Raw genomic sequence first — 16035 nt, 5'->3', positions numbered from 1 at the left:
ATACTAATGAAAGAATGAACTTATTACTACCACTACTTATACAGTGGCGCAGTGAGGGAGGGTTTTGGGGGATAACCCCCCCCAGAGCTCAGAGAAATTTTTGAGTTTAATCCATTTTACTTAATTGGATTGATATTACTAATAGAATAGCGTAAGGATTAATAAAATATCCCTCAGAAAGCCGTAAAACTCACCATTTTGAACCATTTATCATAAAATTCTACTATTTATTAATATCGCACTTAATGCTTATCCTGGTGGGTATTCCATACCTCCACACACCCCAATATAAGTTGCACCTAACCCACCCCCAGCCTTAATTCCTAGCTGCGCCCCTGTATATATATATATAAAGCCATTTGAGATTAAATATAACAACCACCACAGAAATATATATATATTAACACTTGAAGACATTCTAAAGCAAGTCTCGACCTTATCACCTTGAAAATAACATTGTAAAGGTCGTTGAATTGACATCGTGCCAACTCTACACCCAAATCCCAAAGATAGGAAATCAACTACGGCAAAAAAGCATTTAACAATAGAGACAGATTATCTTTGAAATTGAGCACAGCTCAAGGGGCTGAAATCAAATTCGCAGTCACCACAAATGACACCGAAAATAATCAGGGTCTATCTTCCTGTGCACGGTGGGAAGAAACAATTACGCACCCAATTTATCTGCATCCTGAAGCCTCGCAAGGCATTCTCAGTTATACTTACACCCGCGATAATACAAAATAGGAACTGAAATAGCACGTCCTTGGTGAAATCCATCAACAACACCGCTCTGCTCGCGCCAGTTGATTCACTTGAATTGTCCCGCAAGCCGCAATCACCGCAATGAGAAATTCAATTGTTTCAAAAAGCACAACAGTATTTAAGAGCACAACAAACTCTTGTGAAATAATTAGTTATTTTTTAAATATTCGGGGTCTGACGTGTGATATGCAGTGTTGTGATGGATGAAGAGTGTTAAGTGTGAATATTTAGCCATGGAAATCGTGATTTTAATATAACGGAAATGCCATTCAAACATGGTTATTTTTCCATGGTATTCAGTGCTAAGTTATAATAATCCCTAGTTTGTGTTATAAAGCATCATTCGAATGATTTCGTGAGTAAATAAAGGGGATTTTAGCTAGACAAACGTATGCCTCGTGGGTCAATTACTTTATGAAGACGTCATAAATTTTTATAGAATAAATTTTCAAGTGTATTTGTTACTTCATAAACATGAAATTCGCCGAGCATCTCTCAGCTCACATTACTCCGGAGTGGAGGAAGCAATACATAAATTACGAGGTAAATTTTTCTTATCTCCTGAAATAAACATTAATGTAAATTTCTCATATTAAAGTGTACCTTCTTTCTTGGAGATTATTTCAATAAAGTATCAAATTGTACAACATTGAGGGAATTTCATTGTATATAGGTACTTAACCCTTTTCTCAGATTAGTGTTATACTTTACATCAAAACAAGTACTATTCCTGTGTAATAATTGTATTTTACAATGTAGAAATCATATGAGGTGAACTAGGTTTGTTTAGAATAAATCATAAGTCAAGTATAGTTGAGCTAATGTCATTATTTCACCTTATGATCTACCTCTGGGCAGGAAATGAAAGCTATTCTCTATGGAGCTGTGGAGCAGGCTCCTTCAGCAGAAGTGGTGGAGCCAGAAGTTCTCTCAAGATACTTTGCCAAATTCGATGAACACTTTTTTCACTATTGTGACAAGGAACTAGCAAAAATCAACACTTTTTTCTCAGGTAACCAGTAGGCCAGTGTGTTATTTTGTTTTTTGCTTCGTAATGGTGAATAATATATTGTCTGGATAAGTCTGAGGTTCATGAGAAAATTGTATTTTTAGAAAAACTTGCTGAAGCCACTCGAAAATATGCCAATTTGAGGAGTGAAATGAGTACAGCTCTTGAAAAGGATCATCAAGGTAAAGAAGGGTTTCTTAAAACCCGTGCTAGTATTTTGAGAAATCAAGCTGTGCCTGCAAGGAAAGTACAAGAACTGAAGCTAGCATTCAGCGAATTTTACCTGAGTCTCATTTTACTGCAAAATTATCAAAATCTGAATTTCACTGGATTTAGAAAAATTTTAAAAAAGCATGACAAGGTAAGTGTTTTCACAGAGAGAGTTTTGATATCTGATGACTACTCCTTCACCTTCTAGAACACACTCATACCACCTCTTTACTTCATCTAGATGCTTCCTATCTTCAGTCACAATGTGAAGCCCTTCCATTTATCCTTTTCTCCATCTCTCTTTCCAATTCCCCTTTTCCATCCTCCAAATGATATCCAAAATACTTAGTTGATCCTTATTCTCATATCTTGTAGTTTGATATTTCTGATTGGTATGGATGTGCTCCACTCCTTATCATACTACAGACTAGACTTTTACAGAGCTCTTCTGTCATAGATTCAGCCTGTAGGCAATCATGCCTAGACTTAAAAATTTATTATTTTCCTAGCATCTTACCGCCATCTCATATTTTCTCCCGCTCCAATTTTGTGAGTTTTCCTTTATGTAAATTATCATTAAATTGTTGTTAAACCTTTCGTGGGTGCTCATCTTGGTAGATCAAAGCTTTTTGGGCTATGTTGCCGCATTAATTTTTAGGTGGACCCAACATTTCCGGACAGATGCTGGTCAATTTATCAAGGGTATCTCGTAGCTAACGTATCCAATATAATATATTCAACATAATTATCTGCCATGTCTTGTCTGACCTAACGTTCCTGCATAGAATCTTCAGCGGTTCTACCCAGACCAATGAAATTCTCCCTCTTCCATTTTCATGTTCCTACCTCTGTACATAATAACTCACTACTTTGCATTCCACGATTCCATCTTTTCATCTCTCAACACACTTTTCTATCACATCCCCTCCATGTATAACTCCCTGGCTTCAAAAGATCCTTCCCTGGATCTCTTTTCCTCTACCACTGTGTTCAAATCCTCCCTAAATTGCATTCTCCCTTCTTTTGTTCAAACATTTTCTTTTCTGTTTGTTTTTTTTATTTATTGTATTAAGCTGTTACTTATTTATAGAGAACAGCCCATGTAAAAGCCTATGTGCCATTTTTGGTGGTGAAATAAGTAAAAATAAATAAGTAATACTAGGTATATAGAGAACTGAACCATCAAAGGAAGAAAAAAAATATTATTTAATGCCTGTATACAGGGTACTATGCTGATAGAGAGTTGTTTTTTGTTTCCTGTCTTATTACTCATCAGGTAATGATAAATCTGTAATATGGGCCATATTATGTGGAAACTACGGTCCATAATTTTATAATAAATGCAATTCCCTTTGGTTTAAGTACCCTTTGTGTTAAGAGGACTCCTGCTTTTCTCTTGACTGGTCGTATTTTGCCTTTTAATTGTGACACCCTACTCCAAAACTTTTGCCATCATCTTGAAATTATCAGAGTGTGTAGAGTGGACTAGTTCTACCTTCACTTATCCAAACCAACCTTCAGGTTGAATTGGTGAGTGTGATAGAGGAGACTTATTAACAGTTGCCTGTTTCTCAAAGACAAAAAAATATGCACCTCAGAAAATACTGGGATAAGTTTTAAACTGGTAATCCGTCACCAAAGAATACCAATCAAGAGGGAGGCAATGAGTCCTCTAAGTGTGTGAGAGTGAGAATTTTTTATTTATTGATTAATTGGTCTATTATTCAACATTACCATTTCTAAGTGCTAAGTCATCTGCAAGCTAGAAGATTATCTTCAGTTTTTGCAAATACACATCATTACTTAGACATTGTGGTAGTGAATTACTGCAAGGCGCTGCCATTTCCATCTCTATGGCCTCTTTTAAGCCCCCATGTATCTGAAAAGTATTTGTTTTTGGTGTTCTCTTTTGAATTTCATTATTCAAAAGAGAATTCATTCATCATATAATTGTTGTGATAAAGTTGATAAAGTTATCCACTGTTGACCATGGCAATTTATATTCTAATGTTATCTCTCTCTCTCTTTGGATATAACGAGAGTTGGAATAGTGATGGAATCAAGTTAAAATGTGAAAAATTATTAAATGATGTTGATTAAAATTGTTTGTAAAAGAGTTTTTGATTGGATGAAAAATAAGAAAGTTGTTTTCTACTAGGCCCATTCGGTGAGAAATTTACGTAGTTGGTAACTTCTTGGAATTTTTGTGGTGGTAATAGTTATATTAATATTTTTTCAGCTCTTGGCAGTGGATATAGGTGCAAAATGGAGAATAGATAACGTTGAAAATGCTCACTTCCACACTAATAAAGACATAGATCGCCTAATTCAGGAAACTGAAAGCACTGTGATAAGAGATTTGGAGGCGGGTGATCGTCAGAAGGCTATGAAAAGACTTAGAGTTCCCCCATTGGGAGAGCAGCAGTCACCATGGACCACTTTTAAAGTTGGCCTTTTTTCAGGCTCCTTCATTGTTCTTCTTGTTGCTGTTGTACTATCAGGTAATTTAGAAATGGAAAAATGAAATACCTTTCTGTATATCATTATTGGAAGAGGTACGCATAGCCCTGGGTGTATGGGGAGAAAATAGATTACACCATAGCAAGATGGTGGTTTAGGAAATGTACGGAAAGCTTGAAAGTGTACCATTGAAAAGTAAAGATTAAGGCTCTAATTTAGTTTTAATGAGGTTCATTATGTGATATGAAAATCTTATTGTAGGCAGAATAGTGATAGATAAAATGAAATACAGAGGCTCTGAAAGGCCTAAGAAAATGGAATAGGTACATTGAATTAGTGTATGGTTGTGATTCAGTATTGATTTTTCATCTTTTGAAGTACAAAATTCTAATTCTAGACCTTGAGTAAAAAATTATCCAATTGACAAATTATATTGAGCCATCACTAAGGCATTCTTATTCCATGGATAAGTATTTAGTTGTAATATAATCAAATTGAATAATAATCAAATATTTAATACACAATTTTTTTATTTTAACAATGGCAAAAACAATTATTTACACTGTGATGCACCATTTTAAGGTAATTTCTCTGACATTTTGCTCATGAGGTCCAAAAGCACTTTAAACCATCAAAACTGATGTCAATTACTTTACTGTTGATTTCAATCAGCTTACCATTATGGAAAGGGAATCCAATTGGTGTGTTTAGTCCCAAGAATCCATGCAGTACTCTCTGACATACACCAGCTTTGGCTTTACTATGCATTGTGTGAACCTGAGCACATTCAGTTTCCCAGAGGTGGCTGTGGAAGAAAGAAATTAATGTACAGTGAAAGTATGTGCTACATAATGGGATTCTGGGCAATGTATTTTAGCTTGATTTTCGTGTATTTAGAGCCAAATTGATTGATTATTTTTAATTAGATAACTTATTAATCATAACTGATAATGATTGATTTATATTTTCAAATAATTTCAATAATTTAACTGATAGATAATAAAATTTTACTTTGAGTTAAATTAAGAGTATAAGAAGGAAACTATTATTTTCCCATTTGTTGGTGCAACAACAATATAACTCCTTACTTTTATCGCCTTTACTTTTTTATAAGCTGTTAATGCTGTATGTACATATGAACCTTTACATCTTGTTACATGACCTGAAGCACAAGCATCCTGTCACTTGAATTTTTGGTGAAAAATTCTAAACAGGAAAATATTGTGGTGATATTAACTCTAATTACTTGTAATTCAGAGCACCTCATAAAGTAATTTCAAATTTAAAGAAAAAAATGGCTCCAAACTAATTTTCAACTCCTTCTTAGAACATTCTGGTTACATGTATCGTTTTCTATATTTCAAATTCTGGATATGGCTTCTGAGTATGTATGTATCTCTAAGCCCTTTGTATAAAGGATGTAAATTTATGTTTAAAGTATTTGATGAAGCAAGTGATGATCTCTATGTATGATTTTTTTTAGAGTAACTTCTGAGATTTGAAATGCATTTGCTTCACTTTTCAGCCATATTTCATCAGGGTAGAGATGATTGGCGAGTGGCATTCCGTCTGTACAGAGGTCCTCTACTGCTTGTTGAATTCCTATTTTTGATGGGATTGAATGTTTATGGTTGGCGTTCTTCAGGCGTTAACCATGTGTTAATATTTGAATTGGACCCAAGGAATCATCTGTCTGAGCAACATCTTATGGAGTTAGCAGCAATATTTGGTGTGATCTGGACACTTAGTGTGTTAGGGTTCCTTTATTCCTCATCCTTAAGCATCCCCCCTTATGCTAATCCCCTTGTCCTTTTCTTAATTATGCTTGCCTTCCTATTCAATCCTCTTCGTACATTCCGTCATGGTGCTCGTTTCTGGGTTCTAAGAGTAATGGTGAGTGAGTCATATTTTTATTGTGTAATTTATGTTTTTTTTTTAGTGTCCTTGCTCTTGTGTCCTCAACTATAGCCACTTTTATGAAGTAGAACATTTGCACAAATGGAGTATGTTTAAATTTTTTAAAGTACATGATGTGTTGTTGATAAATTGAGTAAAAAATTAGTTTTGACAAAAATGAATATTTTATGAGCTTAAGTAACCTCATGAGTTTCATGTCAAGAAAATCTGAACTGACACCATGTATAAAAATAAACAAATATTTATTAAAAAGTAACAGCTTGTAGGTACATATTAACTTAACAATTTTTTCAGCATTTAGAATGAATTTTCGAGTCATTTTTGTTTCATTAATTTCAGTTGAACCACGACAGATTAAGAACTGATATACATAGCAAAATTTCTAAATTTTGAACTGTTTTCTGTGGTCCTGGCAAAATACATGTAAAAGTTTCAGGAAAACTTGTTGTTAACAAAGTTCACATGTTTGCAGAAGGTCCAACTCAAGTCAGTATTCATATATATTGTCGAATGTTACATTCATTGAATGTTTATTACTTTTCTTTCTAAGTTCAATTGAGTTTCGCAAATTCCGTGACTCCTAAAGTGCAGTGGAAATGAACTTATTTTTATGTTTATTTATTTTATTTTATATTTTATTTAAAAAGCCCATGTACAGCAATACTATTGCCAATTTATAGTGGCCCCTTATCAGGCAAATATATAGTATATAATGAGAAACAAATGTGTAAAATACAAAGGGAGACAAATCCTAGAGAATACTGAATACAAGTATGTAAGTAAAATTAAAGAGAATCGAGGCAGTGGTAATAAATGCATAGCAAGTGTTGCTATTAATGAACAGAAAGTTAAGATAGAGCCAAGTTAGTAAAGACATTTGGAGATGGGAAAAGGGATTGAAGCTCGGAGGAATGGAATTAAGAAGTGAGGGGAGGTGGGAAAAAGTGAGTGTTGAATGAGTGATACATAATTTGGGAACTGGTATATGGAGCAGTGAGGGGTGCACGTAGAGCAGGAGGGTACTCTGAAGTTTAGAAAAGAAAGGAATTCAGAACAGTCTGTGATTGGGTTGAGAGTATTATAGGTGAATTAAGGTCACTTTAAAAGCATAGAAAAGGAAGACTGATAATGGAAAGAGAAGTTAGAATGGTGTTAGTGGTCATATTATGCATTTGAGAGACTCTTTATGTTAATATGAATAGGTACTTTAGTAAGAGATTTGGGGAATGTCAGCTCCTTTATAGAGATATGACGGAGCTGACATTCCCCAAATAGGAGAGCAATTGGTTATCACTGGAAGGACAATTGTTGAAAATTGACAACAAAGAGCTTGTAGATCTTTAATATCTGAGTATTTGTTTAGTAGGCCTAAAAGGGACATGGCTTTTGATTTGACTGTTTGTATGTGCTCAAAGAAATTAATTTTAGTATCAATTAGTATGCCATGATCCTGTGCTGACGACTTAGGATTCATGTGTATTGTGTTTTATAGTGTAATTGAAGTTAAGCGAGATATTTTTTATGCGTGGTGGTAATTAGAGAGGCTAGGTTGTCAATGTGTAAAAACAGATATGGACCTAGAACACTGCCTTGGGGAACTCCTGATGTTACAGGAGACCAACTAAATGAGATGCTGGAGAGAATAACAAGCTGCTTTCTGTCACTAAGAAAGGTAGACAAGAGGCTGAAAAATTCACCATGGATATTAAACCTATGACTAAGTTTATGAAGGAGGTGACAATGGTTAAGGGAATCAAAGGCTTGTGAGAAGTCAAGAAATATTGTATCAAATGGGGCTTTCTTAGTTATCGAGTCAACAGCATGGTTTTGGAAAACTGACAAATTGGTTAAACATGATTGCCCAGGGGGAAAGCCATGTTGGCAGGAGGATAAAAAAGGGGATGTGAAATAGTAGAGTCTGTTTAGAATAATTCTCTCACAAACTGACGTGAAGTAGAGAGATGGGACAGTAATTGGAGACAATACTTTTAGACGCAGATATGTGAATCGGAATGATATTAGCAAATTTAAACTGCAGTGGAAAAACACAGAGAGAAAAGCAATCTTTAAATATTATGGATTGGGGTCAGGTGAGGGAGGAAGCACAGCTTTGTATGAGGATAGGACTGAGACCGTCAGTACCAGGGGAGGGACGAGGGGAAATCTCGCAAAGATATGGGTAGACTTACTGAGGATCGGTTTGAATTTGGAATAGCATGTGATCAGGGTAAATAGATTGCGGATTAAGGCTTTCAGAAAAGAATCTAAGAAACAGATTAGGCCTATCTGAATCTACTGTGCTGAGACAACTCTTTCTCCATTGTTGTTTGTTGCAGCAAAACAAATCAATTCTAAAAATATACTAATCCTGTTCAGTTATGTATGCGTTATGATTTATTTGGGAGGGTGTTTTCTCTGCCATGTAATGTTTGAGAGTTGAAAAGTATGTGAATTAGCTTCATCTCAGAGTGGAAGGCAGGCTCGTGGATAATATACTGGCTTGGAAATACATAGATAGTTTTAAAATTTTTGACGTTATGATGTACTAAGACCTTTAATTTTAGCTGAGCTTGGATGAGTTGAAGCATATTGGATTGTAAATAAATCATGAAAAATCTCTCGTAGAAATTTTGAGTTGCAGAAGTATTTTGGTTAATATTTTCAAGCTTTGTTTAAAATTTTAATTCATCAATAAAACCAGCTATAGTAGTTCAGTATTTGGAAGTTTGATATGTAGTACGTAATTATGAATAGCTTGTTTATGCAATATAAACTTTAACTGTGAAAAGAAATTGTGTGAGTGGTGATTTATATATCAATTTTATTTTGTGGATTTATCATTTTCAATTTTTTCCTTTTGCTCTCAAGGGCAGGGTAGTGTTGGCACCATTTTTCTATGTTGGATTTGCTGATTTCTGGGTTGCAGATCAACTTAACAGCTTAGTTCCTGTATTTGTGGATTTTCAGTATCTTGTTTGCTTCTACGTGAATGATCCAGGAAACTTAATGGAAGCAGGAGGTATGATTTTTTTACTACTTTGGAATGCTATTATTTTCACCTTCTTATGAATTAAGATTCATTATGACTTTCCTCGCTAAAATGTTGTCCGCAAGCAAAGAATGGAGTCAATTATCTTAGGTATCATAAACAAGTAATGTGTGTAATTATGATATACATATATAACTGTTGGAATATCATGGAGCATTTTTGAAAGGAATAATATGTTATCTCAAGTTAAACCTATTTTATTGTATTTTCTGTGCATTATTATCAGTAGGGTACTTTTTATTTTATGCATTGAACTAGGTCATGAATACGTTCTCAGAATTAAGGTACTAAGGTCTATATGGTGGAATTGGTTCATAAGGTTTTTTTGGAAAATTTAAAATGAAATATGTTGGAAATGATTTAAAGCTAAAGCCTAAATCATGCGATCATTTTTTCCATCCCTTCCAAGAGGCAGCTGCTGCGATCTCTCCAGCAATGGCAGAATGAATGATCGTATTGCATGACCACTCTCCGCAGTGGCTAATGGGATGGAAATCCCATTCCTTTTTCAATTTTTTGTGTCATCTCTTTTTCCGTCGCTGAAACCAGTGCTGACATCATCCTTCAGTCAGTCAGAATGCACAGCTGCTAACAGTGATTGTCACTTTTCCTTGGCTTTTAATTGAATGAGAGTTGTAAATACAGAAAGTGATGGATGGATGGAAAAAGGGACGATGGGAATGACCACACGATTCAGAAAATGATGGGTCAAATGATCAGCCTTTTGGTCCCTGAACCTATAGCTGGAGCTATCTTAATGAGGGATGAAAAAATGCTGCTTCAAAATCAAAGCTACTTGTTTTTTGCTACTTTGCTAAATGTTTTTTTTTGTAGAAATTCTTTGTATTTAATGTGGAATTAATATCCCGAAAATGTGGCCTGAACTGAATCTTGATATATAAATATTACATTGCATGGATCGCTTTGTTATATCAAAGTTATTCAGTAGTGAAATATTCCTGAAATTATTAATCTGATTTTGTGATTTTTTAATATAAAATTTTCCAGATGCAAGCAAATGTGTTGCGAAGTCAGCTGCTTGGCGCCCATTTGTTGCCTGTTTGCCAGCATGGTTTCGCTTTGCTCAGTGTTTAAGGCGTTACCGAGATACTAAAGAAGCTTTTCCTCATCTCCTCAATGCTGGAAAATACTCAACGACCTTTTTTGTTGTCCTTTTTTCAACCTTAAATAATATATATTCAGGTAAGCCTGCCTAATTTAAAATGCAGTATGTACTTATCTCCTTTGAGCAAAGATCATTAGTTTTTAATTATTACTTTTATTATCATGAATCTATCTGAAATATGAAAAAGCATGTATGTACGTATATTTCTACCAGATATGTGTGTACATGCTTATTTATAATTGATGTGATATATATATCTTGTTTAAGTATGTGTCTTATGTATTGAGTGCATCATTCATATAATTTGTGTTGTTTTTCATGAAATTATTTGTAAGGTATTCTATGTTAGGATGTATTGTTTTGAGTTTAAGGTCATGCAAATAATATTTTCCCATGTAAAGATGTTGTTCTTGTAATAATAAGGCACAGAATAACATGTATTTATTTTTTCATACTATGTGAAGTACTTGCAGTTACTTCTGAAGTCCTCTCTATAAAAGTTATGTTTTCTTGTGACTATGTACTGTGGATACTGTTGTGAGCCTAATTTTTTGCGGTTCGTCCTTTCAGTACCTACATATTTCCAAATTGTGTAACTTTTCAGATGTCTATGCTGACTCATCGGAAAGCCCATTTTTCTACATTTGGATAGCATCATCCATAGTTAGCTCTTGCTATGCATATGCATGGGATATTAAAATGGATTGGGGCCTTTTTGATAAAAATGCTGGTGACAATCGGTTTCTTCGTGAAGAAATTGTTTACTCATCAACAGTAAGTAGAAATAAAATATGATATTTTTTTTGTGCCCTAAAATGTGTTAATCTAAAACAGTATCCACTTAAGTTTTTTTATGTCTTATCTTTCCTCAGGGATATTACTACTTTGCAATTGTGGAGGATTTCATTCTGAGATTTTGTTGGGCTCTTTCTCTATCCCTCACAGAAATGGGATATGTCCATAGTGATCTTATGGTTTCTGTTCTTTCTCCTCTTGAAGTCTTTCGGTAAGTTTTCATGTATGTACCTGTAATTTTATTATTGAATATTTTAAAACATGTAAGTTTCTCCAAAAGCACTCCAAAAACATAAAACTTCTCTTTTGGAAGTGTTTCTCCCAACCTTTCCAGTCTTTACGTCTTCATTAGCTTAATGATTTATTGTATACCTCTACCGTCATTTATTCAGAATGAGATGAAAGGAGATACATATGAATAGGGGTTCTAGAAGTGGTTTAATCAATGGATTTTACATTGTTGATAATCATTATGAAACTCAAGGCATCAGGGGAATTATGTGTAGTATGATTCTGTTGTTCTAAACCCTTAATAAAATTATTTAAAAAAATTGTTGCTTGTGGAATGAAAAAGATTTTCTCAAATTGCTTGGGGTTTTAATCAAATATAAAATTTACAGTTTCAAGGTTATTGCTTACGATATTTCAATATGTTATTTGCCACAGCCCGTCGATAAATAGCTTGGAATTTCAAATTCAAGTACAAGTAAAGCTAAGACACTTGTTTACGGAGAAATCACCAGGACTTAAATTAAAAGGTGGAAATTTTGAGGGTGTGAAGCCAGGGTTATCTAGAATGCATTTTATATGGTATCTGATAATCTGTCAAAAAGGGCTTTGCATTACATAATTTAGGACCTATAAAATGGGCTCTAATCGAACTTGTCTTAAACTAGGCATTGGTTTATATCCCTAATGGGTGAGCATCTTTAGATATTAAACAAAAATTCAGAATTTTTGGTATTATTTATGATTATCTTTGTAGTACTAAATTCTACTTGAAGTTATTTTAAATACATGTTCATTTTCTTTTGATAACTTGAGCTGAAAACTTGTACAAACTGGAGTTATCTTCTCAAACCCTTTTGAAGCTGTGTAGGAGCTTAATGGATGTGATTTGGACTTAGTGAGGTTTACATGTGTAGTTGTTTTGAAGAAACATTGGATATTTGTTTCATATTTACATTATGAAACCACATTATTGAAATGCAAGGTAGCTCAAAACCATCACATTCATATCATACCAGTTAAATTGAAGTACCATCCATGTGAATGAAAACTATTGAGAAGGATTTTTAGGCACCTGGCACTTTTACATTTACAGCAAACTCTTGATTATCTGGCTATGGTTTATCCGTGTTCCAGATTATCCATGCATGAGTTCACGCTCCAATGACGTGTTTTCCCCGATTTTCATAAAAAATAAAATTGGATGAAAAAGCACCAGGATATTTGCATTATAACGCAAGGCTATACTGGGCTAACTATGCCCGTTAGTATCCCCTTCGTAAAATTGGAATTATTTTATTTACTTGTCAACAAGGAATGTTTCAAGTTTACACGGACGTCTGCTCTAGCATTGTAGACGACGGTCGGCGGCAGGAAAAAAAAACTTGATTAATTCAAGAAGATTCTTCAATGGTTAATATTTTGTAAATTTAGAGAAATGTTACTTAGATCTTTAATTGTATATTTCAAATCGCAAATTTGCAGTTATTGCCATGGCCTTGCATGCGGTTGAATATGGCCCAAGGGAACAGCAGATTTCGTCGCACTTGGGCATGTTTGCACATTGACTATACCATTTTTCTGAACTGACAGCGGCTGACCTTGAGCGTGCTCGAAACCCACCCTCTCTTCTAGCCAATCACAGAAGAGCGACTGGAGAAAGTGTGGAAGAGCCCGCAGTCTCTCTCCGAACTCCGTGCAGTGCACATCGCTCTCCAGCTAGCAGTGTTGCCAAGCCGAATCTTTGGAGATCGCACAGTGCTCGTTCTGCCGCCCCCGAAAGCACCGTTATTCCCAAGGCTGGCAACGCCGATCGGCCGTATGGAGGGGAGCGGAGGGGAAAAGGGAAGGGGATGGAGGGGAAAGGAGAGGTGGAAGGGGCAGTGCTTCTCATTGGCTAGTTTCTATTTTCCACCCAGCTGCCGTCAGTTAGGAAAAATGGTGTAGTCAAGGTCAAACTGGAGAAGGGAATAGTAGAAGTGATGCCAGCGGGGGAAGTGGAAGTAGAGATAGCTTGAGTCTTAGCCAGGCACTCGCCTAAGTAGACAATTTGCCCTAAGTCCTGGTTTCCTATAACTGCTGCTGCGCCATGGCATAATTGCGTGCCTGTTGCCTTTGCGGGAGTTCCGTACTCCTTTTCACGTAGTATATTGGTGTGCGATCACACAGTGGTCACGGATCCGCATCCCACAGCAGTTGCATCCTGGGCAACTTGTGTGAGACGAGACTACGCAACGTGGTGCCTGACAGTGTATTTCCGACGTCGCGCAGTGGTTTTGAAGCATTCATGCAAACCACTTTTTTGATTCCGTGATCTCTATGGGTATCGGGTTTTTGGAAACCAGGTATTACATGGAGCAATAGTAATACAAGTTCAATCATGTTATCTCTGCTAAAAAGATCGTGATCGGGAAAAAAGTCCGTATTGATTCCAGGAAGCTATCGAAAATAACAGACATTGTGCGTATATAATGATAGATTTTTTGATATGAGTAAATTATGCAAATTACTAGAAATTAAAGTGAAAGTTAGGATTATTCGTGTTTTCCGATTATTCGTGCTGCCTCTCCCCATCATTAGCCCAGATAATCGGGAGTTTGCTGTATTTTATACTTTGCAGTAATTGACTTGCATTTTTTTAAGGAATACGTAGCTTGATAATCAATTGCTGATCTTTTCCAACGATGATTTTTTTATTGCTATTATTTGATGTTTGTTACATTTGAAAATTATAGGCGCTTCATTTGGAATTACTTCCGCCTTGAGAATGAACACCTCAACAACTGTGGTAAGTTCAGAGCTGTGAGGGATATATCGGTGGCTCCCATGGATTCATCGGATCAAACTCAAATCTTAATGATGATGGATCAAAGTGATGGTGTGATCAATAGAAAAAAGAAACAGAAAAGGAAACAGCAGGCTGGGAGTGCTCGTGTGGGAAATGCTAATGTAGCCGAAGAAGAGCACAGACTAATGCTAGAGGGTGAATCCACGGATGATCCCGACAGTTAGGCATTTGGTTGATCGATAGTGCTCTTCGCCAATTTGTGTCTCTTGTAGTTGGAGTGTGATGGAATCTCTGTTTATAAAACTAAACATTTTGTGATTCCTATAATACTCTTTTTCGTTGTTGTAACTGTTATTTGTAAGACAAGACTCTTTACTCCCATGTGGAGTCCTGTTTATTCGTGATAGTTAAGAACTCTGCACTACTTCAAGACGGTGGATTGTAGCGGATGCAGTGCTTCCCAGTGATTGTTCGTATGGTTGCTCGCTTTATGGTGCTCTGTTCCCTCTCAACTTGTTATGGCTGATGACCAAAGAGCATCACCTCCTATCCAGTATTCAACTGATCAAATCAATAAGTGTATTTTAGAGATTTTATTTTGATACACATTTCATGAGGAATATGTATTTTTAAAAATCCAAGCTCTTTTTTAATTATTGTTGAAAGTTGTAAAGAGCAATCTTATGTGGATTTTTAAAGACTCGTGTAACTGAGGTGTTAGAAGTTTGCCTAGAAATTGCCTTTGTGGATCCATTCCTAATAATTTATGTTTTTTTTTAATGGGGCCCAAGTGCCAATGAATACATTAATGTGTAATTTTCATTTTTATGTCACTTGTTCTCTCATGTTTCATGTAGGAAATGTTAACACTTCCTATTGTAGTACTTATGTTGGTGAAGGAAGGTTGGTCTCAAGTTTTTAAGGATATCAAATTGTTGAGGCTTCTTGCCAATGTTTGTTATCATTCATAATAATTTGAATGCAAATATCATCTGATTGCTAAAATGTACTTCAATATCTCCCTCCATTATTGAAAAAGATATTTTTTACCAAAGATGTTTACAAATGTGCACCATTATTCTCTCAAGCTGATGTATTGTATGTGTATCATTTATTCATCTGAAGTGAAAATTCAAGAGTGACGTATTAAGTTTTGGTTTTGGAACATATAAGGTTTCATATGTGTACATATATTTGTGATTCTATTTTTTCAAGTATTAGTCCAAGCTAATTAAGGGTGTTAGTTAATGTAGAGGCTTTCAGTAACATATCTTCTGTGATATAAATGTTAATTAGATTAACACAAAGTTCCAAATTCATGAGAATATTTAATTCTTATCCAATCATGACTGGCCATGGTGTTCCTTCAGTTATGTCATATGATTTTTCAACATTGAAATATGGATTTTGTCATTGTTTTTATCATTAATAAAGCAAAAAATTAATTTCATTCATGTTATTTCTCTAATGTTATGGAATGAAAATGAAATATGGATGGCATAAAATTAATGGCGGCAGATTGGTGTACAGTGGAACCTCGTTAAAGCGAGTACGGGCTATAGCGAGACCCCCGCTATTACGAGAGATAGCTGATGCACCGTCAATTAATCCTATAATAAGCATGTTAAAAATTTCGTTTTTACGAGGCCCTTTTGGTATTGGCTCTCGCCATAGCGAGGGTTTTACCG

At 35.2% G+C, this 16035-nt stretch overlaps 1 protein-coding gene and 1 long non-coding RNA gene across 4 annotated transcripts in view; one reads left to right on the top strand and one right to left on the bottom strand.

The window, feature by feature from the left end:
- Window positions 1-16035, bottom strand: part of LOC124167528 — a 45610-nt gene that overhangs the window by 4456 nt on the left and 25119 nt on the right. For all 3 annotated transcript variants that reach the window (XR_006866710.1, XR_006866709.1, XR_006866706.1), the window contains one exon: window positions 5122-5249. This is a non-coding gene — a long non-coding RNA (uncharacterized LOC124167528). The remainder of the gene's footprint in view (window positions 1-5121; window positions 5250-16035) is intronic.
- On the top strand, window positions 827-15797 carry LOC124167421 (xenotropic and polytropic retrovirus receptor 1-like). The gene is made up of 10 exons (XM_046545411.1): window positions 827-1308; window positions 1624-1777; window positions 1879-2135; window positions 4224-4485; window positions 5970-6337; window positions 9230-9380; window positions 10419-10613; window positions 11141-11310; window positions 11409-11542; window positions 14295-15797. The coding sequence occupies exons 1-10, from the start codon at window positions 1240-1242 to the stop codon at window positions 14569-14571; spliced, it is 2037 nt and encodes a 678-aa protein (XP_046401367.1). The 5' UTR covers window positions 827-1239; the 3' UTR covers window positions 14572-15797.

The sequence above is a fragment of the Ischnura elegans genome, chromosome 1 (assembly GCF_921293095.1).
Source record: "Ischnura elegans chromosome 1, ioIscEleg1.1, whole genome shotgun sequence".
NCBI classification, from domain to species: Eukaryota; Metazoa; Arthropoda; class Insecta; order Odonata; family Coenagrionidae; genus Ischnura; species Ischnura elegans.
The sequence above is the reverse complement of the archived record's forward strand: the minus strand, read 5'-3'. Positions and strand labels throughout refer to the sequence as shown.